Genomic DNA, 25,439 nt, shown 5'->3' with positions numbered 1-25,439 from the left:
TATTTTAAGTTCACAAGTGCTTACAAAAAGAAAATGACAAATTCGAGTCCATTAATTCTCAACTCAAGCCATAGTGTGAGCACCAGAGCTTTCATGCCAAGTCTAAAAGCAGCTCTTATTTTTTGTGGCTACAAAGTTAGCACTGCTGAAACTCACATACAAAACTGTGTGACTTGCTGAATTACAAACAACAGTTGAATTTACAGTCTCTCCACACTTCTCATGTGAAAGTTAGGAAACTGACTGGTAAAAAATGGGATTCTGAAATTTGGAAAGGAAACATCTGGTTGGACCTAATGAACACGAGTCCATCATACTTCAAAAAGACAAAAACAGAAAAAGAAAAAAAAATTAACATTCAAGGCAGCTTTAAAATAAACCCTCATTTTGAAAAGAATTAAGATTTATCCTACCTTTCTAGTAGGAGCCCATAAGAATGCCAACTTATATGTACAAGGAATGACAGAAATAGTCAAATATCATTTTGCAAGCCATTGCAAAATGAAAGTATTATTATTTTTAGAGACAGAGTCTTGTTCTGTTGTCCAGACTGGAGTACACTGGCACAACCATGGCTCACTGCCACCTTGAACTCCTGGGGTCAAGTGATCCTTCTTGCCTCAGACTCTTGAGTAGCTGGGACTACAGGTGTATGCCACCATGCTTGGTTAATTCTTTTTTTTTTTTTTGAGACAGGGTCTTGCTATGTTGCCCAGGCTGGTCTTGAACACCTGGCCTCAAGCAACCCTCCCACCTTAGCCTTCCAACATGCTGCAATTATAGGCATAAACCACATTGCCTGGCCCATAATGTAATTATTGATTAAAGTAAGGATTATCTACTGGAATGTAAAATAATTAGGCTAAAGTCTGACAGGGAATTGAACATTCATAAAATAACAAGCTTCCATCACACAAACTACATTATATTACAAAGGAGGAAGGTGACTTTTAAAAATGGAAGGATCAGACTTTCATCCTAATCCAGTGGTCAACCCTAGCATCACTAACAGAAGGTCAACTGAATGCTGTATATATACTAAGACATAGCATCAAGTACCTATGATATATTCTATCCCAAAATGTTTAACTTTTAAAAACTAATCATCCAAGCCTCTCAGTTTTTCTCAATCAGGATCCTAGGAAAGAATTAAATCCTATAGGTTAAGTGTGGTGGTTCATGTTTGTAACTCATCATTAGGGGAGGCCAAGGAGGGAGGATCATTTGAGACCAGGTTTGAGACCAGTCTGGGCAACATAGTGAGGCTCTATAGCTACAAAAAAGTTTATTGTATAAGAATTAAGTCCTTCAGAAAATTATCTGAGTGCCTATCTTCTTAATTACCCTAAGGGTGGTATATAGCTAGAACCATTATTAATGTAGAGGAAAGAATTCATTACATATAATGAAAGCTTTAGGTTTAATTCTCTTGAGGAACCCCTACTGAGAAGGGCTGCTTAGATACAACTTCCAATTAGAGGAAATACAGAGAAAAAAAAAACAAGCTAAATGAAACAAAGAAGAGACAATCAGAAAATCATAAAGGTAAGACAATTCTATAAAACGACTGGTACAATCTCTTCAACAAGTCATGTCATTTTAAAGAAGGAACAGGATGTGGGACTGTGACTAAGAACCTGATACAAGGCATAGTTATAGATTGGATATTCTTTGTAAAGAATAACTTTTTTTTCTTTCTCTCTTTTTGTTGAGACGGAGTCTCACTCTGTCACCCAGGCTGGAGTGCGGTGGTGCAATCTCGGCTCACTGCAACCTCTGCCTCCTGGGTTCAAGCAATTCTCCTGCCTCAGCCTCCCAAGTAGCTGGGACTACAGTGCATGCCACCACACCCAGCTAATTTTTGTATTTTTAGTAGAGACAAGGTTTCACCATGTTGACAGGATGGTCTCGAGCTTCTGACCTTGTGATCTGCCAGCCTTGGCCTCCCAAAGTGCTGGGATTACAGGCATGAGCCACCAGGCCCGGCCTGTAAAGAATATCTTAGGACCAACTGGTGAAATGTGAATATGGTCTGGGTTTATCAGATGATATGAAAACTTACTAACATGAAAAGATAAGCAGATGACTGAAAAAGCAAGATGCAGAAGAATAAGTAAAGTATAATTGCATTTGGGCTTAAAATACCTGAAAACATGTCCATAAAGAAGTATGTTCATAGAAGAAAGGGTTAACTGTATGATCTCCAGATGGTTTGAATGTAATTTGCTGTCCATATTTTCTAATTTTCCATAAAACGATTTCTTTAAAATAAATGGCTAAGTGAGAAACATATATTTAACTTAAAAGGATTATTTTATTTATTTATTTATTTATTTATTTATTTATTTATTTTTGAGATGGAGTCTCCCTCTGTCGCCCAGACTGAAGCACAGTGGCGCAATCTTGGCTCACTGCAACCTCCGCTTCCCAGGTTCAAGTGATTCTCCTGCCTCAGCCTCCTGACTAGCTGAGACTACAGGAGTGTGCCACCACACCTGGCTAATTTTTGTATTTTTAGTAGAGATGGGGTTTCACCATGTTGGCCAGGCTGGTCTCAAACTCCTGACCTCAAGTAATCCGCCTGCCTCAGCCTCCCAAAGTGCTGGTATTACAGGGGTCAGCCACCGCACCCAGCCCTCCAATGAATTTCTAATACAAAATTGAACACAATTTTTAACAGAATTTTAATTTTTTTCAAACAAAAAGATCTATGATCTTGCTGTACTGAAACACATCTCTGAAAAATAATTTACTATAGGTGAAGTATCCCTAATCCAAACTCCAAAATGCTCCAAAATCCAAAAGTTTTTCAGTGCCAACATAACGTTCAAACAAAATGCTCACTGGAGCATTTCAGATTAGGAATGCTGAACCAGTAAATATAATGAAAATATTACAAAATTTAAAAAACTCAGAAATCCCAAATACTACTTTTTTTGCCCTTCCCTAAACACTTCTGGTCCCAAGCCAGAAGTGTTTGATAAGGGATATTCAAGCTGTATAACCACATTATTGAGAAAATTAAGCTGGACTATAAAGACCTACAAATGAGATATGGGCTAATCAATTTATTACCATGTACTTTAGGAACCAGTAAACATTTTCTATAAAGAACCAGATAAGGCTGGGGGCGATGGTTCAAGCCTGTAATCCCAGCACTTTGGGAGGCCGAGACAGGCAGATCACGAGGTCAGGAGATCGAGACCATCCTGGCTAACATGGTGAAACCCTGTCTCTACTAAAAAATACACAAAACTAGCCAGGCAAGGTGGCGGGTGCCTGTAGTCCCAGCTACTCGGGAGGCTGAGGCAGGAGAATGGCGTAAACCCGGGAGGCAGAGCTTGCAGTGAGCTGAGATCCAGTCACTGCGCTCCAGCCTGGGCGACAGAGCGAGAGCGAGACTCCATCTCAAAAAAAAAAAAAAAAAAAAAAAAAAAGAACCAGATAAATATTTTACACTTTGCAGGCCATATGGTCTCTGTGAAAAATAGCCAATTATGCTGATATAGTCCAAAATAATAGACAGACAAAATATAACCAAATGGGCATAACTGTGTTCCAACAAAGCTTTATTTACAAAAAGAGGCAGCCAACCCATAAACTATAGATTTACCCACTCCTGCTCTAGAGTATTAAAAATGTCGACTAACTGAAAGGAGCTTAATCACATCTAATTCTTTTAAAAATGTGTATTAGCTCATCCATAATGGGATACTCCTCAAAAGGTCAAGTAAAATCTTCTATCACCTCCCTCTCAAAATTTCAGTTCATCTTTAAGAGAGGATCCTTTCTTTTCTCTCTCACAATATACAAAAATCAAATCAAAATGGATTAAAGACTTAAATGCAAGATGTGAACTGTAAAACTACTACAAGAAAACATTAGGGAAATGCTGCAGGACATTGATCTGGGCAAAGATCTCTTAGACCTAAAAATCAAAGGCAACCAAAGCAAAAACAGTCAAGGGATTACATCAAGCTACAACGCTTCTGCACAGCAAAAGAAACAATCAACCAAGTGAAGAGACAACCTACAGAATGGGAGGAAATATTTGCAAACTACCCATCCAACAAGAGATTAATAATGACAATATATAAGGAACCCAAACAACTCAATAGCAAAAAAAAAAAAAAAAGATTAAAAAAAGGGCAAAAGATCAATAGCAAATGCTGGCAAGGATGCAGAGAAAAGGGAACGCTCTGGAATGTAAAGTAGTACAGTCATGACAAACAGTATCAAAGTTCCTTAAAAGACTGAAAATAGTACTACCATATGATCTAGCAATCCCACTGCTGGATAAATACCCAGAAAAGAAACCAGTATGTCATGAAGATGTCTACAATCCCATGTTTACTGCAACACTATTCACAAGAGCCAAGATATGGAATCAACTTAAGTACCTATCAATGGCTGAATGGATAAAGAAACAATGGTATAGGTGCACAGTGAAATATTCATTAGCCACAAAAAGAATAAAAACCTGTCATTTGTAGCAATATGGATGGAACTGTTAGACATTATGTTAAGTGAAATAAGCCAGGCACAGAAGGACAAATATCGCATGCTTTCACTGCTATGTTGGAGTGAAAAAAAAAAGGATCTCATAAAGGTAAAGAGTAGAATGATGGTGATCAGAGGCTAGGAAGGGTAATGGGGAAGGGAGGATGAAGAAGGGTTGATTAATGGGTACATAAATACAGCTGAATAGAAAGGATAAGTTATAGTGTTACACAGCACAAACAAGTGACTATAGTTAATAATTTATTGAGTACTTCAAAATAGCTGAAAGAGAAGATTTAGAATGTTCCCTACACAAAGAAATGATAAAGGTTTGAGGTGATGAATATCTCAATTTGATCATCACCTGATTTGATCTGATCATCACATATTATATACTTGGATAAAAATAATTCACTGGCTGGGCACAGTGGCTCACGCCTGTAATCCCAGAGCTTTGGGAGGCCGAGGCAGGCGGATCACTTGAGGTCAGGAGTTCGAGGCCAGCCTAGGCAACATGAAGCGACACCATCTCTACAAAAAAAAAAAAAAAAAACACAAACTTAGCTGGGCATGGTGGCGCACACCTGTAGTCCCAGTTACTCAAGAGGCTGAGGTGAGAGGTTCACTTGAGCCCAGAAGGGGAGGGTGCAGTGAGCTGAGATCATGCCACTGTACTACAGCCTGGGAGACAGAGACCCTGTTTCAAAAAATAAAAGTAACACATGTAACCCCACAAATATGTACCACTCTCATGTATCAATTAGAAAAAAAACAGGAAGGATCCTTTCTTAGTAAAGTAGGTTTATACACACTTCCCTTTGCATGATCCTTTATTAACAGTCAGCAGTTTGGAGCATTAAGCAGTAGAAGAGCACAAGATATATAATGAGATGGCCTTAGTTCAAATTCTGAATTAACAGTTGTGTAACTCTAAAGTCCATTTTTCATTCATAAAAGAGATAACGTCACCTTTAGAGGATTATACAGAAACTTAAAAAGCATAGTTTCTGAAAGTATGTTGTAATGGTAAGGTGTTACATAAATGCCAAAGCATCATCATTAAATTTTGCAAAGAAAGCTATTTCACAATAATGCAATTGGATTACAAAATAACCATCATGGTTTTCTGCCTTTATGCAGCAACTTAGTATTTCAAACTTACTCACCAATAGAGATACTACTGTACTAGAGTAGAAGGCCAGATCTTCTATAATTTCTGTGCGCCGATTAGCTCCAATTCGTAAGGAACGACTATGTACTTCTTCAGGTAACACTGTAAGGATCTCCAGCAAAAAAGGCAAAGAAGTAACATCATTGCTGTATCTGCAAAAGAAAAAAGGGGAGATATGTTATTTATAGCCAGAAAATACACAATCACGTAAGATAACAGCCATCAGAGTAACTCACAACAAAAGCAGCATTCCCACCACTATTAAGGAGAGAAAAAAGATATAAACATAAATGTCCTTCACAATCAGTTAAGATTAAAAAAAGGACAGTTTTTCAATGAAACAGCCATTATAATGAACGTGATATCTATATGTCCTAACATGAAAAAATGTCCACAACGTAGTAAGTGAAAAACATGTATGAAACATATTGAATATGGGTGAACAAATACACAGGTATTTGTACATTAAAATATATATGCACTTATTTATTTTAAAATGCATAAAGGAAACTCTACATAGCCAATTGTTAATAGTGGTTGCTTGTAAAATACAGGGTTAAGGGCCAGGTGTGCTGGCTCATGCTTATGATCCCAGCACTTTGGGAGGCCAAGGCAGGAGGATCACCTGAGCCCACAAATTTGAGACCAGCCTGGGCATCACAGGGAGACCGTCTCTACATTAAAAATTTTTTAATTAGCCAGGCATGGTGGTGTGGATCTGTAATCCCAGCTACTTAGGAGACTGAGGCAGAAGGATCTCATGAGCCCAAGAGTTGCAGGTTCCAGTGAACCATGATCACACCACTGCACTTCAGCCTGGGTGACAGAGCGAGACCCTGTTTCAAAAACAATATATAAGGATAGGGAGAGAGGATGGGGTTCGCTTCCATACTGTTAGAATTTTTTCAAGGAGCATGTGTCAATTTCCCCAATAAAAATTTTCTTTAAAAAATAACCTATCCGCTCAGGAGGCTGAGGTGGGAAGATCACTTGAGCCCGGTAGGTTGAGGCTGAGGTTGTAGTGAGCCATGACTGTGCCACTGCACTCCAGCCTGGGTGACACAGCAAGACTGTGTCTCAAAAAAAATAAAAATAATTTTTAGAAAAGTTATACAGGCTGGGTGAGGTGGCTCGCACCTGTAATCCCAGCACTTTGGGAGGCTGACGTGGGCAGATCACTTGAGGTCAGGAGTTCGAGACCAGCCTGGCCAAACCCAGCCTCTACTGAAAATATAAAAATTAGCTGGGCATGGTGGCACATGCCTGTAATCTCAGCTACTTGGGAGGCTGAGACAGGAGAATCACTTGAACCTGGGAGGCAGAGGTTGCAGTGAGCCGAGATTGCACCACTGAACTCTAGCCTGGGCAACAAGAGTGAAACTCCAGCTCAAAATAAAATAAAATAAATAAAAAGTTATCCATAAAAGGCTGTAATGACACACTACATTGTAAGTAAAAAGTACATCTACTTTGTTCAAAAATAACTTCCCAACCAAATGCAAGCAAATATCAAGATTATCTTGCCAGGACCCAGAAGGAATACTTGTTCCAAAGTAGCAAGTTCTGTGTGTCTAAAAAGAATACTGTCCCTCTGATAAACGTGAAACAAACCCCAATTAGTAAAAACATGTATTCATAACAACTTCTCATTTAATGTACTCTTAAATTCTGTATTTTTACAAAATGGCTGTCATGCCAGTTAGTGAGAGTGATCCACAAGGCAATAAAAGACTTTGCTGCAATTAATTCAAGAAGTGTGTGTTACATAAATTACTAGTCTTTTACATCCCACACAATATATTTCAGTAGTATTTAAAATTTTAGGTAAGTTTCACTTAATCTAACAAAGGTTAATAATACAATTCTATGTTAAGAGTTCAGGGAAATAGTCAAACATCTAGCTATTGCCAACAAATTTCTCTGTGTAGGTTAATGGCAATTCCAAATGCTAATATACAGTCAATACAAATTACTTACTTTTCCACCAGTGTTTGCACACATCCCTTCCAGGAAGGCATCTGTAGGGCAAGATCTGCTATTGCTAAAGCCAGCTGAATAAGAGAGAATAAATGAAGACAGATTAACAGAAATAGGGTTACAATAAATATTAATTGGGAAGCAAAGAAATTACATTTCTTCCAAACAATATAACAACTAAGACTAACCTCCCCTCCCCCATTTCTCCCAACCTTCAGTTATATGTATCTGATGTAAACTCTTCTGGGTTAGCTATAAATTGCTGAAATTTAAGAGTTAACTTTTAAAAATTAAAGAAAAAAAAACAGAAAAGAAGTTAAACAACAGAGTATGGACATTCCTCAAAATATATCAATATTTACTTTTATTTGGCAATACCACAGAACTTCACAGACATATAAATTATACTATGCCAAAGGTCAAAGCTACTAACAAAGTCAGACCTTTGACTCAGTTCTCAAATAATGGATTGCCATTTCCCTTCTCTTTCCATTTCTCATCTTGAAGACTTAAGCAAAAGCCTCCTCTTCAAGGGCACTTCTATGCCAGGCAGAGGACACATGTGAGTATGTACTCACAGAAGCTTCCGGTTTTCCTATCTAATGTATTTCCCTGTCCAAGGGGGAAAAGGACAGATGCTCTAGTTCAACCTTTCATTCATGAGACCTTTACTAAAGCCAATCAGCCCAGAAAAGATTTCTTAAAAGGCAACTACCTAAACCTCTGACCTAGCATGCCTGTGAAAACATATACTCACCTTAACCACTTCTGGTATTAAGTTAGTTCAAAACCAAATGAACTCTAAGATTAATACAAAAGATTAAAAATTTCATTTTCTATCCACTTACAAGAATACAGCAGTACATCTGTAATGAAGTTAACATTACCTCACATGGCCTAGCAATACCAATTAAAATAATCCTGATAAATCCAAATGGCCATACAAATTTCTCTAATGAGAAGCACAGGGTTTACCTGCGTTACAATGACAGGTGACAAGTCTTTCAAGTTCTGGATATGGGTTAGCAATGAGTCCCGTAAAGAGGCATGAGAGTCTGTGGGGAGCTCATAAAATGAGGTCTGAATCTTCATTTTCATGGTCTGTGCAGCAAAATAGCATGATTCCACATCCTGTCGGATCTGTAACAACTGGTCTGAGATCTCCCATGCATGAACCTGAAAGTGTATTAGACAAAGATGTCTTAAAGAAGACTACTTTTCTAATTTTAATGCCACAATCTCAATACTTATATAAACATATTTAGACCAACGTATAAAGAAAGAAAAATCTGACAAGCTAATTTACCCAGTAATTCAGCCAACAGTTCAAAATACATTGTTGTATGCTCTGTTCAACAAAGTAATTACCTAAAATCTGACTAATTCTAGGAAGGCATGAGAACTATCAGTTAAATTAATAGATACAATCTTGTTGATTTGAATGACTGTGTGGGTGTCAAGAATATGAAGAAAAATGTCCCAAAAGTCTCCACTAAACTAAAATGTCACTGTATAATTTCCAGTCCTAATCTATGGTTGGATGTTTCTTCTCTTTTCTTGCTTAAAATAAAGCTTTGTTCACTCTAAGAATTGAATCCAGAAGCTGTTTTAATATATCTATAAATATAAGAATATATTTTATATTGGTCTCAGTAGCCCTACATTTCAATTATTAGTTCCTGATAAAACAGAAGAAAAACTATCTTGGCTCAAGTAAATATTTCACATCCTTCAATTATTTTCTTTCTTTTTTTGGAGACAGAGTCCTGGTCTGTCACCCAGGCTGGAGTGCAGTGGCACAATCTAGGCTCACTGCAACCCCTGCCGCCTAGGTTCAAGTGATTCTCCTGCCTCAGCTTTCCGACTAGCTGGGATTACAGATGTGCACCACCACACCCAGCTAATATTTGTATTTTTAGTAATATTTGTATTTTCACCATGTTGGCCAGGCTGATCTTGAACTCCTGACCTCAGGTGATCCTCCTGCCTCGGCTTCCCAAAGTGTTGGGATTACAGGCATGAGCCACCGTGCCTGGTCCCTTCAATTATTTTCTGATGAATTACTACTCGGCAATGTGCTACACAGGCTACTGAAATCATTTTCAATAGAAAAATAAACTTATCTACAGACATAATAAAAAGAACCAAAGTATAAAATCTGGTCTCTAGTAGCTAGTCACAACTATAAAGGGGAGCCATATTTTGAAGACAACTTTGTAAACAAAATCGTGCAGTAGATTGTAGACAACTAATTAATTAGATTAATTCTAATCCAATTCTATGCTAAACAGCCTCTGGAAGAAGACTAATATGGACTGGCAATAATGGACTGAAAAAAATTTCAATCTCAATTCAGGAACAGTGTATATTGTAAAGAGAAGGAGTCAATTTCTTATGAAGACAGAGCTCTTCACAAGTAACACACAATCCCTTGTGTATCCTTCAAGATCTTTCCAAAGATAGATATGAAGCAAGTTAAGATATAGAAATAGGTAGAATAAACGGCTTATACAAGTTCCTAAAGTAAATGGAAAATAAAGACCCTGAATTTCCTAATTACAGATTTACTGACATAAAACTTAGCTTTAGGCTGGGCGTGTGGCTCATGCCTATAATCTCAGCACTTTGGGAGACCAAAGGGGGAAGATTGTTTGAGCCCAGAAGTTTTGACACTGGCCTGGGCAACATTGACAAGACCCCCGTGCCTCTACAAAAAATTTAAAAAATGAGCTGGGGCCCAGCACAGTGGCTCACGCCTGTAATCTCACCACTTTGGGAGGCAGAGGCAAGCAGATCACCTGAGGTCGGGAGTTCAAGACCAGCCTGGCCAACATGGTGAAACCCTGTCTGTACTAAAAATACAAAAACATTAGTCGGGTGTGGTGGCGCTCTCCTGTAATCCTAGCTACTCAGGAGGCTGAGGCAGGAAAATAGCTTGAACTCAGGAGGCCGAGGTTGCAGTGAGCCGAGATTGCACCACTGTATTCCAGCCTGGGTGACAGAGTGAGACTGTGTCTAAAAGAACTAAAAAATAAAAAATAAAAAATTAGCTGCACATGGTGGCATGCACCTGTGGTCCCAGCTACTTGGGATGCTGAGGCGAGAGCATTGCTTGAGCCCAGGCAACAGGCATCCTGTTTTTAAAAAAACCGCTCCTTCCACCCCCCACCAAAAAACCCCAACATTAGCTTTCGATGAAATAAGGGGTACAAAGTAAGCATGAGGTGTTAACTTCTTTACAGATATAGTATATTTTGCTAATTTTTGTACTTTTTAGTCCAAGCATCGTGTCTCAAATGTATTCAACAAATGTTTAATGAATTAATGTAGTACTAATAGCACCAATTTTCCTTTCTCAAGTAAAAAATCTTCCAAAGTTTTTAGCCATTGATTAACCAGTAATCCAAGCACGCCTATGATTTAATATACCATCAGAATATCTTTACTTTGCTCACATTAATATCTTTTTATTTTTTGAGACAGGGTCTCACTCTGTCATCCAGGCTGGAGTGCAGTGGCACGATCTCAGCTCACTGCAGCCTCGACCTCCTGGGCTCAAGAGATCCTCTTGCCTCAGCCCCCTAGTAGTTGGAACTACAGGTGTCTGCTACCACACCCAGCTAATTTTTGTATTTTTTGTACAGATGGGGTTTCACCATGTTGCCCAGGCTGGTCTTGAACTCCTAAACTCAAGCGATCCTCCTGCCTTGGCCTCCCAAAGTGCTGGGATTCCAGGCGTGAGCTACCATGCCTAGCCAATATATTTTTAAACAGCAAAAAGATTCTACAAAGCTTTTTTTTTTTTTTTTTTTTTTTTTGAGACAGAGTCTGGCTCTGTCGCCCAGGCTGGAGTGCAGTGGCCGGATCTCAGCTCACTGCAAGCTCCGCCTCCCGGGTTTACGCCATTCTCCTGCCTCAGCCTCCCGAGTAGCTGGGACTACAGGCGCCTGCCACCTCGCCCGGCTAGTTTTTTGTATTTTTTAGTAGAGACGGGGTTTCACTGTGTTAGCCAGGATGGTCTCGATCTCCTGACCTCGTGATCCGCCCGTCTCGGCCAATCTCCACAAATCCCTCATAAAAACAGAGCATTAGACAGCAACAAAATTAGGTGTTGTCTAGTTATTTCCAAGGGTATCTACAAGAACCCCAAAATATAAGTGGAAAGAGACAAGCCAGTGACATCTGTAAGATCTGTGTAGTTTTAGTCTCAGTAAATGTGGAAGCAGAGGCAAACAACATGGTGTCTAATGGACCTAAGAACAGAGAAACACCAAGAACCAATAGAGATTCACTAGAAAGTACAAGGAGCCAATCTGAGGATGGCAGTTGAAAATGGAGGAGGTTGGGCTGGGCGCGGTGGCTCATGCCTGTAATCCCAGCACTTTGGGAGGCTGAGGCACACAGATCACCTGAGGTCAGGAGTTCAAGACCAGTCTGGCCAACATGGTGAAACCCCGTCTCTACTAAAATACAAAAATTAGCTGGGCATGGTGGCGGGTGCCTGTAATCCCAGCTACTCTGGAGGCTGAGACAGGAGAATCACTTGAACCCGGGAGACGGTGGTTGCAGTGAGCCGAGATCACACCACTGCACTCAGCCTGGGCGGCTGAGTGAGACTCCGTCTCAAAAAAAAAAGAAAATGGAGGAGGTTTTACCCAATCCAATAGCCAGTGAGTATAAGTGTGAAGGGGATGCCAACAGTTTAGCCTTTATAAAACCTTGAAACCAAACAGTGAGGAAAAGACCCCAACTGAGGAAAAACTGCTGTGAAAAAAAACCAAAATAATATAGGACAAGTATAATAGAGATGAAGGAAGAAAAGGTTGAAAGTATTACCCTTAATCAAACCTCCTTCTAGAAATTCAGAAAAACTAATTTCACAGAAAATAACCAACTGAGGTCAAACGTCATACATGGCTGAAAGAGAAAATAAGCAGAGTAACACCTTATGAGGAAAGAAGACCAGAAAAACAGGTTTAAAAACCTAGCCTATTATTTCAAAATGAGCTAAACAACATTAAGAAAATGATACAAGACACGGAAGAACAGAATTGGGAAGGAAAATTTCAGAAATGTGGTAAAAATCTCAGGAAAAAACCAGAAATTAAAGAAGAAAATCCCTTCAGAGATGAAGACTAGGAGGAATTTCACTGTGACTAAACACATCAGATAATGTCTTAAGAGAAACACATGAAAAGGAGTGTTTTTTTAAATAAAAAAAAGTTTTTTAAAGATTCAAGAGGAAATGACAAATATTGAACAGAGGCAAAGATCTAACATCTAGACAACAGAGATCTCTGAAGAAGAAAATCAAAACAAGGAAACACAACAATTATCAAAAACTGTAATTCAAGAAAACGTTCCTAGTTGGGCAAGGCAGTTTACGTCTATAATCCCAGCATTTTAGGAGGTGGAGGTGGGACCAGCCTGAGCAACACAGCAAGATTCTGCCTTTACAAAAATTTAAAAAATTAGCTGGGTGTGGTGGTGTGTGCCTGTAGTCCTAGCTACTAAGGAGGCTGAGGAGGAAGAATCATTTGAGCCCAGGAGTTTGAGGTTACAGTGTGCTATGATCCTGCCACTAAATTTTTTTTAATTTAAAAAATTTGGTATCAAAGTTATCAAAAGAGGAAGGGTAAATACATGAATATAATCCCATCACTGTACTCCAGCCTGGGTGACAGAGAAAGACCCCATCTCTTAAAAAAAAAAAAAAAAACAGAAAAGGTTTCTGAAATGTTGGGTGATAAGGGAGAAAGACATGGAACTATACATTGAAAGACTATATCATATACCTAAAAATACCAACCCAGAACAACCAATACTGAGACATAATCTGGTAAAATTAATATACTTAAAGAAAAAGAATAAAATAATTTGGACATCTATATAAAAAGAGTAAATGATTTATAAGGGAAAAAATTAGATTATCATCTATTTTGACTTGAATACTTCATGGCAGAAGAAAATGAAAGAACATGGTAAAGATATGCTAAGAAAGAAAATGTGACAAAGATTTTATGTCAAGTCAAACTGATTTTTTTTTTTTTTTTTTTTGAGACGGAGTCTCGCTGTGTCGCCCAGGCTGGAGTGCAGTGGCCGGATCTCAGCTCACTGCAAGCTCCGCCTCCCGGGTTTACGCCATTCTCCTGCCTCAGCCTCTGGAGTAGCTGGGACTACAGGCGCCCGCCACGTCGCCCGGCTAGTTTTTTGTATTTTTTTTTTAGTAGAGACGGGGTTTCACTGTGTTAGCCAGGATGGTCTCAATCTCCTGACCTCGTGATCCGCCCGTCTCGGCCTCCCAAAGTGCTGGGATTACAGGCTTGAGCCACCGCGCCCGGCCCCAAGTCAAACTGATTTTCAATTATAAAGGCCAGAAACTGTTACTTGCAAGAATGTAGATATTATTCCTATAAGCCCTTCCTAAACAATCTGCTTTAAAAAAAAAAAAAGAGCTTTGGACAATCAAACTGATTAGAGAGAACAAGGCATCAATGTAAGGACTGGGGGTGAATATTAACCATAGTTTATTACAACAGTGATGAATAAATGAAGGTCAAAAGAGAAATGGTATGTAATGATTACAAGCTCTGTACAGACAGTGTGGAAGAAAGGGGAGAGCACATGCAAAACTACGCTTGTTTTCAGTATACATACTGATGGTAGTAGTGTTAGTATTGTTAGTCTGAGGCTACTGACTAGGCTAATGTGGGACAGAGCTACTGAGTAATTATGAGATATTCTATCACCGTCTGTGTCCCTCACAACCTGGATTCTCAGTATGGAAGAAAAGAAGTGCAGACATAAAAAGGCTTAAGTTAAAAACTTTATAGTGCTGTAGTTGAAAAGGCAATATAAATTCATGAGATATTTTACCTTTAAGTACTTATACCCACTATTTATATACCTACTTTTCTACATATGTATACACACACGTAGATGATTTATATATACTATATGTATAAAATATACACAATTCCCTAGCTCTATCCACTGAAAGCCCTAAACATACTGTCCAACTCAATAACAACTTGCATCCCTAGCGCCTACATTGTAGCCTTTAAATTCAATCTCCCACTAAAAGATACCAATATTAAATATACAAGATAGGCCCATGATACATCTTGTCATACTAGAAAGGACAGAAGACAATAAGACTACTAGAGTCATTTCAAAAGTACTGAGGAGCCAAGGAGGCAACCAGCTGGCCAGAGACAGGACAATTTCGGATTCAGCGAGGGATACAAGGAAAAAACAAACTGGCCACCACAGGCCATTTTTGGTAACAATTACAAGCAGATATAAACTCATTATCTTACAAGGGAAAAAATCATGTATTTATCTTGGTTTTCCTATATAAACTGTACTCCTAAGTAACCTAACAGATGAGAAGAGTCTCTTTATAGAAGTATTACAATGGCAAAACCCACAATTACTTTGGCACTAACCTAACAGCATGTAAGTAAAGAAATAACAGATTTAGAATATTAACACTTCACAACCCACAATTAATGAATTAAGCACTGAACAATAACAGCTAGTTACATCACACACAAAAAAGAATGAGGTGGATTAAAGATAGCTGTGAATATAATGCTAATCCTACACTGAAAGGTAGACTCTACATGCCTTTGAATCTGCACTGGCCTTGATACCTTGCATAACTGACAGAATATGGCAGGAAGTGACATTCTGGGACTTTCAAGGTTAAGTCAAAGGAATCTTTGGAGCTTCTGCCTTGGTATCCTGAACACTACTCTGAGGAAAGCCACTGCCTGTAAAAACTTAAGACTACTCTGCTGGAGAGAACGTGGAAGAGCCCTGAGACTACATGGAAAGCTAGAGGGGCCCAACTGAATCCAGGCTTCCAGTCATTCCCACCAGACTGTCAGGCATGTAAATGAAGCCATCTTAGAACCTCCAGACCAGCTCAGCCACCAAATGGATGAAAACCGAAGCAGCATAATCAGCATCCCGGATGCTGATTTGAGCCCGCTCAAATTCCTGATCAACAAAGTTATGAGATACAATAAAATAGTTTTTATTTCAAATCACTTAAGTTTTGGGGTAATCTGCTTCATCGTGGTAAACAATCAGAACCACCAGAAAACCAAACACTATATGCCTCTTGATGAAAGGAGATACCACAATAACAAGGGAATCAAATCTGTGCCTCATTGAGCCTCTAGATCCAGCAGCTAATCTGCAGGAAAAACAAAGGAGAGTAGAACTGAATCATGACAATAAAATCAGCAAAATCCACTGTGGGAAACTCTACAAGTCAAATGGCCCTGATAGTTCAACAGATAAATAATCTACAGAAGCCAGGTGTTGTGGCTCACACCTGTAGCCCCAGCACTCTGGGAGGCCAAAGCAGGAGGATCGCTTGAGGCCAGGAGTTTGAGACCAGCCAGGGTAACAAGCAAGACCCTGTCTCTATGACAAATTTTTGAAAAATCTGCCATGTGTGGTGGCATGCCCCTTAGTCCCAGCTACTAGGGAGGCTGAGGGGAAGGATCCCTTGAGCCCAGGAGTTTAAGGCTGCAGTGAGCCATGATCACACTTCGCACTCCAGCCTGGGCTACAGAGCGAGACTGTCTTAAAAAAAAAAAAAAAAAAAAAAATTAACAGAGAGAGAACCTGCAGATTAAGACACTCAGAAAACATATTAAAAAACAGGCTGGGCACGGTGGTTCACACCTGTAATCCCTGCACTTTGGGAGGCCAAGGCGGGTGGATCACCTGAGGTCAGAAATTCGAGACCAGCCTGGCCAACACGATGAAACCCCATCTCTACTAAAAATACAAAAAATTAGCTGGGCATGGTGGTGGGTGCCTGTAATCCCAGTTACTCAGGAGGCTAAGGCAGGAGAACTGCTTGAACCCAGGAGGCAGAGACTGCAGTGAGCCAAGGTTGCACCACTGCACTCCAGCCTGGGCAACAACAGCAAAACTCCGGCTCAAAAAAAAAAAAAAGAAACCAGCTGGACCCACTAAGCCACTAAGTATAAAACTATAAAGAAACACAAAAGATTATTATAAAAGGACAGTGGTTACCTTTATGGGGAGGAAAGCAGTTATGTCAAATGGTACAAGAATAGCTTCCGGAGTGGAATGGCCAGTAAAGTTCTATTTCTTTTCTTTTCTTTTTTTATAAAAATGGGACAGGGTCGGCTGGGCGCGGTGGCTCAAGCCTGTAATCCCAGCACTTTGGGAGGCCGAGACGGGCGGATCACGAGGTCAGAAGATCGAGACCATCCTGGCTAACACAGTGAAACCCCGTCTCTACTAAAAAAAAAAAAAAAAAAAAAAAACAAAAAACTAGCCGGGTGAGGTGGCGGGTGCCTGTAGTCCCAGCTACTTGGGAGGCTGAGGCAGGAGAATGGCCTAAACCCAGGAGGCAGGGCTTGCAGTGAGCTGAGATCCGGCCACTGCACTCCAGCCTGGGCGACAGAGCGAGACTCCGTCTCAAAAAAAAAAAAAAAAAAAAAAAAAAGGGACAGGGTCTCGCTATGTTATCCAGGCTGGTCTCAAACTTCCGGGTTCAAGCAATCTTCTTGCCTCGGTCTCCCAAAGTGCCAAGATTACAGGTTTGAACCACTGTGCTCAAAGTTCTATTTCTTGACTTAGGTGGTGGTTAAAAGGACAACCGTATATAGTAATTCACTAAGCTACACATTTGCATTGTGTTTCTGTGTTTACATTTAGAAAACAAAACAGAACAACAATAAAAACCCCAATGTAGGCTGGGCGCAGTGGCTCACACCCGTAATCCCAGCACTTTGGGAGACCGAGACTGGTGTATCACCTGAGGTCAGGAGTTCTAGACCAGCCTGGCCAACATAGTGAAACCCCATCTCTGCTAAAAATACAAAAATTAGCCAGGCGTGGTGGTGTGTGCCTGTAGTCCCAGCTACCCAGGAGGCTGAGGCAGGAGAATTGCTTGAACCTGGGAGGTGGAGGTTGCAGTGAGCCGAGATTGCACCATTGCACTCCAGCCTGGGTGGCAGAGTGAGACTCTGTCTCAAAACAAACAAACAAACAAACAAATCTTTTTTTTTCTTTTTGTGAAGAACGGGGTCTCGCTGTATTACCCAGGCAGGTCTTGAACTCCTGGGCTCAAGCTATCCTCCCGCCTCTGCCTCCCTGAGAGCTGGGATTACAGGCGTGAGCCACTGCGCCCGGCACAAAAAAATCTTTTTCCCAAATGAAATCCACCTGTCAATCCACCAGGGTCAAGACCCATGGGGAAAAAATTGCTTGTGCAGGGCCACATTGTGCAGAAACTAAATGATAGAAACTAGCAGAAAACACCAACCGTATCATTCTCAATTATCTGTACTTCTGACTTTAAACATTTCTATCTCCTTAAAAGTAGAGACCTCAAAAATGAAGGGCAGAAGCAAAAAAAAAAAAAACAAAACAAAACAATTACTTACCCCCGGGCAAACCAGTAATTTTAGAGGTAGAGATGCAAAACTGGTTAACTTGGAGGGTAGGGATGCACAGGAGATTTATTTTTCAAGCACCTTTGATGATGTTTGAATTTTTTTTTTTTTTTTTTTTTTTTGAGAAGGAGTTTCACTCTTGTTGGCCAAGCTGGAGTACAATGGCACAATCTCAGCTCACTGCAACCTCCGCCTCCCAGGTTCAAGAGATTCTCCTGCCTCAGCCTCCCAAGTAGCTGGGATTACACGCATGTGCCACCACACCCAGCTAATTTTTGTATTTTTAGAAGTAGAGACGGGGTTTCACCATGTTGGCCAGGCTGGTCTCAAACTCCTGACTTCAGGTGATCTGCCTGCTTTGGTCCCCCAAAGTGCTGGGATTACAGGCATGAGCCACTGCACCCAGCTGTTTGATTATTTTTAAAATGTCTTTTGTAATTACCTTTTTATTAAAAATAACTTGTACTTTATATTCAATTTTTTAAAAAGTGATACAGATCTTGTAAATATTTTTTGACAGGTCCTCTCTCTGTCACTCAGGCTGGAGGGCAGTGGCACCATCACAGCTCACTGTAGCCTCAAATTCTTGGGCTCAAGTGATCTGCCTACCTTAGCCTCCCGCATAGCTGGGACTACAAGCATACATCACGGCACCCAGCTAATTTTTTTTTTTAATTTTTGTAGAGACAGGTCTTGCTATAATGCCTAAGTTGGTCTCAAACTCCTGGGCTTGCCTGCCTCAGCCTCCCAAAGTGCTAGGATTACTGGCATGAACAATCACATCCGGCCTGTAAGACTTTTTTCTATAAAATTTGTTTAGAAAAGGTAGCAAAGCTTTTTAATAACACACAGGAGTTAGTTTCATGTCCATATGCTCCCTAAACAATAATGCTACCTCGCTCATAACATTTATCAGGTGTTTCAACTTTGGTTATAACAGACCATCTGGTATTATTACACCAATTCATAAACTACCAGAAAAGATTCACTAAGACCAGGCGCGGTGGCTCAGGCCTGCAATCCCTGCACTTTGGGAGGCCGAGGCAGGAAGATCACTTGAGGTCAGGAGTTCAAGACTAGCCCTGCCAATATGGTGAAACCCCATTTCTACTAAAACTACAAGAATTAGCCGGGTGTGATGGCACGCACCTGTAATCCCAGCTACTCGGGAGGCTGAGGCAGGAGAATCGCTTGAACCCAGGAGGTGGATGTTGCAGTGAGCCAAGAACACGCTACTGCACTTCAACCTGGGCAACAGAGCAAGACTCGGTCTCAAAAAAAAAAAGAAAAGAAGAAAGAAAAAAGATTCACTAAATACTCCCAACAAAGAACGTTTTTAAAGACACCAAAGCTAAAATATGAGGCCGCAGATCCCAGAGAGAAAGGAATGGAAGAGCATAGAGTTCAGTTCACTCTTCGGCTCCACTTTTCCCCTCATGGCATTTGCCAATTTGAAAGTGGAAGACAAGAGGCTAAGAAGCTGAAGATCTCTGGACATCCTCACAAGACTGGGGAAATCAAAACTGGAATTCAGAGATATCGAAGAGGAGCCCTGGTAAATACTCCAAACTCTCAAGCTGGGACCCAGTGACGGAAACAAGAAATGTAATACCACTCCTTAAAAAGACTGATACGTTAGGCCACAAAGTAAGTCTTAATACATTTTCAAAGACTGAAATCATACAAAATATCTTTTCTGATCACAATTAAATAAAACTAGGAGTCAACAGCAAAAGAGAAACTAGACATTTCCCAAATATGTGGAAATTAAACAACATACTCTTAAAAAAACCAATGGGTCAAGGAAGGGAAATCAGAAAACATCTTCAGACAAATGAAGATGTTTCTTGACTTGGGTGGTGGCTAAAAGGACATCCGCATATAGTAACTCACTAAGTTATACATTTGTATTGTGTTTCTGTGTTTATGTTTAGAAAATAAAACAGAACAAAAACCCCAATGTTGCATATTAAACTGAACTAGTATAAAATCTAGTATAAAACTGAACTAAACTGAACTAGCATAAAAAACACAATATACCAAAACGTATGGGATGCAACAAAAACTGTGCTGAGAAATAAAATGTATAACTGTATATGCTTACATTAAAAAAGAAAAAAAGGTCTTAAGTCAACAACCTAATTTTATACCTTAAGGAACCAGAAAAAGAACAAACTAAATCCAAAGCTAGCAGAAAGAAGGAAATAATAAAGATTTATGGCAAAGATTAACAAAAGAGAGGATAGGAAAATCAAGGGAATGCTACAAAAAGATCAACAAGGTCAGTCCCGGCAGCCGCAGTCACTGGCCGCCCCTCTGCCAAGAGCTCCAGCGCTACCTTGGGCCAGCATCTCTGGCGGGCAGAAGCAAGGCACTGACAGGCACAGCACAGAGGTCCTGTAGCTCTGGCTCAGAGAGCAGCATCTTCACTCTCCATGGTACCCAGGTCCTCTGAGAATGTTTCCACTGCTGCTCTGAGGGCACAAGAGGCAGGATTTGGAATTCCTGGAGAACTGTCTTTGTGAGAAGCTGGAAATATTTCTTTCAATTCCATCTCTTAGTTTTCCATTTTGTTGTGTTTCAGAGGAACATCAAGACACCATGAAAAGTTTAGTAATGAGTAGTTTCACTGCTACTCGCTTCCTTGATGAAGGTTTTACTGCCAAGGACATTCTGGACCAAAAATTTAATGAATTTTCTTCTGATGATGATTAGGATGGCTTCTATGTCATGGACCTTAGAGACATTCTAAAGATACATCTAAGATGGTTAAAATCTCTTCCTCATGTCACCCCCTTTCATGCAGTCAAACATAATGATAGCAGAGCCATCATAAAGACTCTCACTGCCACTGGGACAGGATTTGACTGTGCTAGCAAGGCTGAAATACAATTGGTGCAGATTCTGGGGATGCCCCCAAAGAGGTTTATCTATGCAAATTCTTGTAAACAAATGTCTCAAATTAAGTACACTGCCAATAATGGAGTCCAGATGATGATTTTTGGTAATAAGGTCAAGTTGATGTCAGTTGCCAGAACACACTCAAAGCAGAGTTGGTTTTTAAGATTGCAAATGATGATTCCAAAGCAGTCCGTCACCTCAGTGTTAAATCTGGTGCCAAGCTCAAAGCCAGCAGGCTTCTTCTGGAATGGGCAAAAGAGCTAAATATTGATGTCACTGGTGTCAGCTTCCATGTAGGAAGTAGCTGTACCAATCCTGAGACCTTTATGCAGGTAGCCTCCAATGTCCACTGTGTCTTTGACACAGGAGTTGAATTTGGTTTCAGTATATAACTGCTTGATACTGGCAGTTGCTTTCCTGGATCTGAGGATGTGAGGCTTAAATCTGAAGTATTACCAGTGTAATCAACCCAGCATAGGACAAGTATTTTCCATCAGACTCTAGAGTGAGAGTCACAGCTAAGCCAGGCAGATATTTCATGTGGCATCAGCTTCATTGCCAAAAATATCATATTAAAAGAACAGACAGGGCCGGGCATGGTGGCTCATGCCTGTAATCCCAGTACTTTGGGAGGCCAAGGTGAGCAGATCATGAGGTCAGGAGATCGAGACCATCCTGGAGGCAGGCAGATCACGAGGTCAGGAGATCGAGACCATCCTGGCTAACACGGTGAAACCCCATCTCTACTAAAAACAAACACAAAAAATTAGCCAGGTGTGGTGGCGGGTGCCTTAGTCCCAGCTACTCGGGAGGTTGAGGCAGGAGAATGGCGTGAACCCAGGAGGCAGAGCTTACAGTGAGCCAAGATCACGCCACTGCACTCCAGCCTGAGTGACAGAGCGAGACTCTGTCTCAAAAAGAAAAAAAAAAAAAAAAAAGGACAGACTCTGATAAGGAAGATGAGTCAAGTGAACAGACCTTTAGGTATTATATGAATGATGAAGTATATGGATCATTTCATCAATCCTTTATGATCACGCACATGTAAAGCCCCTGCTGCAAAAGAGATCGACATCAGTGAGAAGTATTATTCATCCAGCATATGGGAAGAACATGTGATGGCCTTGATCAGATTGTTGAGCAGTGTGATCTGCCCAAAATATATGTAGGTAATTGGATGCTGCTCTTTAAAAACATGGGCACTGACACTTTTGCTGCTACTTCTACTTTCACTGGATTCCAGAGGCCAACAATCTACATGTGATATCAGGACCAGCATCGAAACTCATGTAGCAAATCTAGAACCACGACCTCCCACCCCAGATAAAGGAACAGGGCATTAGCACCCTGCCTGTGACTTATGCTTGGGAAAATGGAATGAAACATCACTCAGCAACCTGTGCTTCTGCTAGTATTAATATGTAGATATGGCTCTAGTAGTTGTTAACTATGAGTCCTGCTTGAATTAAGGGATTTCATAAGAGTTGGGTTCGCGTGGATGGGGCAAGATGGAAGACTAGTATATGGGTCACACATTATTTGTGTTCCTATGGGAACTATTTAAATATTTGTTTTATATGGATTTTTATTCACTTTTCGTAAGAGTTGGGTTCGCATGGATGTGGCAATATGGAAGACTAGGATATAGTTCACACATTATTTATGTTTCTATGGAAACTATTTAAATATTTGTTTTATAAGGATTTTTATTCACTTTTCAGATATGGTACTCCAGAGTGCCCCTCGACTGCTAAGCAAGCATCTGTAGCTTGTACAATGGAATGGGCCATAGTGTTGTGATCTGTTTTTAAAGTAAAGTATTTCAAAATTAACAACAACAAAAAAATTGACAAAGCTTAAGCTAGATTAAGAAATAAGAGAGAGCTGGGCACAGTGGCTCACGCCTGTTAATCCCAGCACTTTGGGAGGCCAAGGTGGGCAGATCACTTCAGATCAGGAGTTCAAGACCAGCCTGGTGAAATCCTGTCTCTACTAAAAATACACACACACACCACACACACACACACACACACAAAATTAGCCAGGCCTGATAGCAGCTGCCTGTAGTCCCAGCTACTTGGGAGGCTAAGGCATGAGAATCGCTTGAACCCGGGAGGCAGAGGTTGCAGTGAGCCGAGATCGTGCCACAGCACTCCAGCCTGGGCGACAGAGTGAGGTTCTATGTCAAAAAAAAAAAAAGAAAGAAAGAAAGAAATAAGAGAGAGGATTTAAATAATCAGAAATGAAAGTCAGGAGATTACTACCAATTTTACAGAAATAAAAAGGGTTATAAAAAGTATTATGAACAACTGCAAGTGAACATATTGAATAACTTACATGAAATAAACAATTCCTAGAAACATAACCTACCAAGACTAAATCATGAAGAAACAGAAAATCTGAATAGACCTGTAACTCGTAAAGAGATTAAATCAGTAATGAAAAACTTCCCAATGAAGAAAAGCCCAGGAACAAATGGCTTTACTGGTGAATTCTACAAAACATGTAAAGAAATAACATTAATCCTTTTCAAACTATTTCCAAAAACTGAAGAGGAAAGAACACTTTCTACTCATTCTATGAAACCAGCATTATTCTGACACCAAAGCTAGAAGAAACAAGAAAAGAAAATTACAGACTAATAAAATCCATTATGAATAGTAATGCAAAAACCCTTAATAAAATACTAACAAATGGAACTCAATAGCATATTTTTTTCTCAATTTTTAAGTTTTTATTTTCAAAATTTTAAATTTAGAGATGGGGTGTTGCTATGTTGCCCAGATGGGTTTCGAGCTCCTGGTCTTAAGCAATCCTCCTGCCTCAGCCTCCCAAATAGGTCAGATTACAGGCATGAGCCATCATGTCTGGCTTTTCAACAGCATATTGAAGGGATTATACATCATCATCAAGTGGGATTCATACCTGGAATGCAAGGGTGGTTCAACATATGAAAATCAAAGTAATCCACCACATTAACAGAATGAAGAAGGAAAAGACATGGTCATCTCAATTTATGCAAAAAAAGCATCTGACAGACTTTGACACCCTTTCATGATAAAGACACTCAACAAACCAGGAAGGAAACAACGTCAACATAATAAAGGCCATATATGCAAAATCAACAGCTAATATCATACAACACTGAAGACAAAAAGCTTTTCTAACAGGAACAAGACTAGGATGTCTACTGTTGCCACTTCTATTCAACATAGTGTTCGAAGTTCTAGCCAGAGCAATTAGGCAAGAAAAACAAAAGGCATCTAAGTTGAAAGGAAGAAATAAAATAATCTCTGGTCACATATAATGTAAGAGCCTTCTACATGATCTTACATGTAGAAAACCCAAAAGATTCCATAAGAAGACTGTTAGACTTAATAAATGAATTTGGCAAAGTTGCAGATCACAAAATTAATATTAAAATTAGTTGCTTCTACATACTAACAATGAAAAATCTGAAAAGAAACAATTCCATTCACAATAGAATAAAAAAGAATAAAATACTCAGGAATAAGCTTAACCAAGGAGACGAAAGACTTGTATACTGAAAATTACAAAACATTGCTGAAAGAAATTAAAGATGACACCAATAAATGAAAGACATCTCATGTTCATGGACTGGAAGACTTAATATTGTTAAGATTTCAGTACTACCCAATGCAATCTACAGATTCAATATAACCTTCACCAAAATCTCAGTGACATTTTCTGCAGAAAATGGAATTGTTTCCTTCATATGGAATCTCAAGAGACCCCAAAGAGCCAAAAAAATCTTAAAAAAGAATAATATTGGAGGTCTCATACTTCTAATTTCAACACTTATTACAACAAAGCCATAGTAATCAAAACAGTATGGTACTAGCATAAAGACAGACACATAGACCAATATAATGGAATAGACCCAGAAATAAACCCTCCTGTAAAGGATTCAAATGATCTTTGACAAGGGTGCCAAGACTACACAATGGTGCCAGGAAAACTGAATATTCACATGAAAAAGAACAAAGTTAGTCCCTTACATCACATATAAAAGCTAACTCAAAAAGGGCTAAAGACCTAAACGTAAGACCTGAAACTATAAAACTCTTAGAAGAAAGCCTAGGAGAAAAGTTTCATAATCATTGCAATTGACAATGATTTCTTGGATGGCATTTCTGGAACAAATATTTCTCCCAAGAAGATACACAAATGGTTAACAGGCATATGAAAAGATGCTCAACATCACCAACCATAGGGAAAGGCAAATCAAAGCCACAACAAAATATTACCTCACACCCAAGAGAATGACCACTATCCAAAAAAACAAAGCAAAAAACCTCAGAAAATAATAAGTGTTAACAAGGATGTGGAAAAATTGGAACCTTTGCATCATTGGTGGGAATGGGGATGGAAGCTCCCAAAAAATTAAAAATAGAACTACCATATGTTCCAAAAATCCCAGT

General features: G+C 39.7%; 1 protein-coding gene and 1 pseudogene across 4 annotated transcripts in view; one reads left to right on the top strand and one right to left on the bottom strand.

Moving 5' to 3' along the window:
* Nucleotides 1-25,439, bottom strand: part of TNPO3 (transportin 3) — a 102,986-nt gene that overhangs the window by 55,898 nt on the left and 21,649 nt on the right. For 3 of the 4 annotated variants that reach the window (XM_033193887.1, XM_033193888.1, XM_033193890.1), the window contains 3 exons: nucleotides 8,624-8,824; nucleotides 7,649-7,722; nucleotides 5,667-5,823 (listed from right to left, as the gene is read on the bottom strand). In XM_033193887.1, the coding sequence (XP_033049778.1) occupies nucleotides 5,667-5,823; nucleotides 7,649-7,722; nucleotides 8,624-8,824 (432 nt within the window). Of the gene's footprint in view, nucleotides 1-5,666; nucleotides 5,824-7,648; nucleotides 7,723-8,623; nucleotides 8,825-20,434; nucleotides 20,824-25,439 lie in introns of those variants that run through there. The other variant, XM_033193891.1, reaches the window with a different exon arrangement.
* On the top strand, nucleotides 20,356-22,594 carry LOC117073345 (annotated as a pseudogene).

Source organism: Trachypithecus francoisi, unplaced genomic scaffold (assembly GCF_009764315.1).
Source record: "Trachypithecus francoisi isolate TF-2019V2 unplaced genomic scaffold, Tfra_2.0 Lachesis_group4, whole genome shotgun sequence".
Classification (NCBI taxonomy): domain Eukaryota; kingdom Metazoa; phylum Chordata; class Mammalia; order Primates; family Cercopithecidae; genus Trachypithecus; species Trachypithecus francoisi.
The sequence above is the reverse complement of the archived record's forward strand: the minus strand, read 5'-3'. Positions and strand labels throughout refer to the sequence as shown.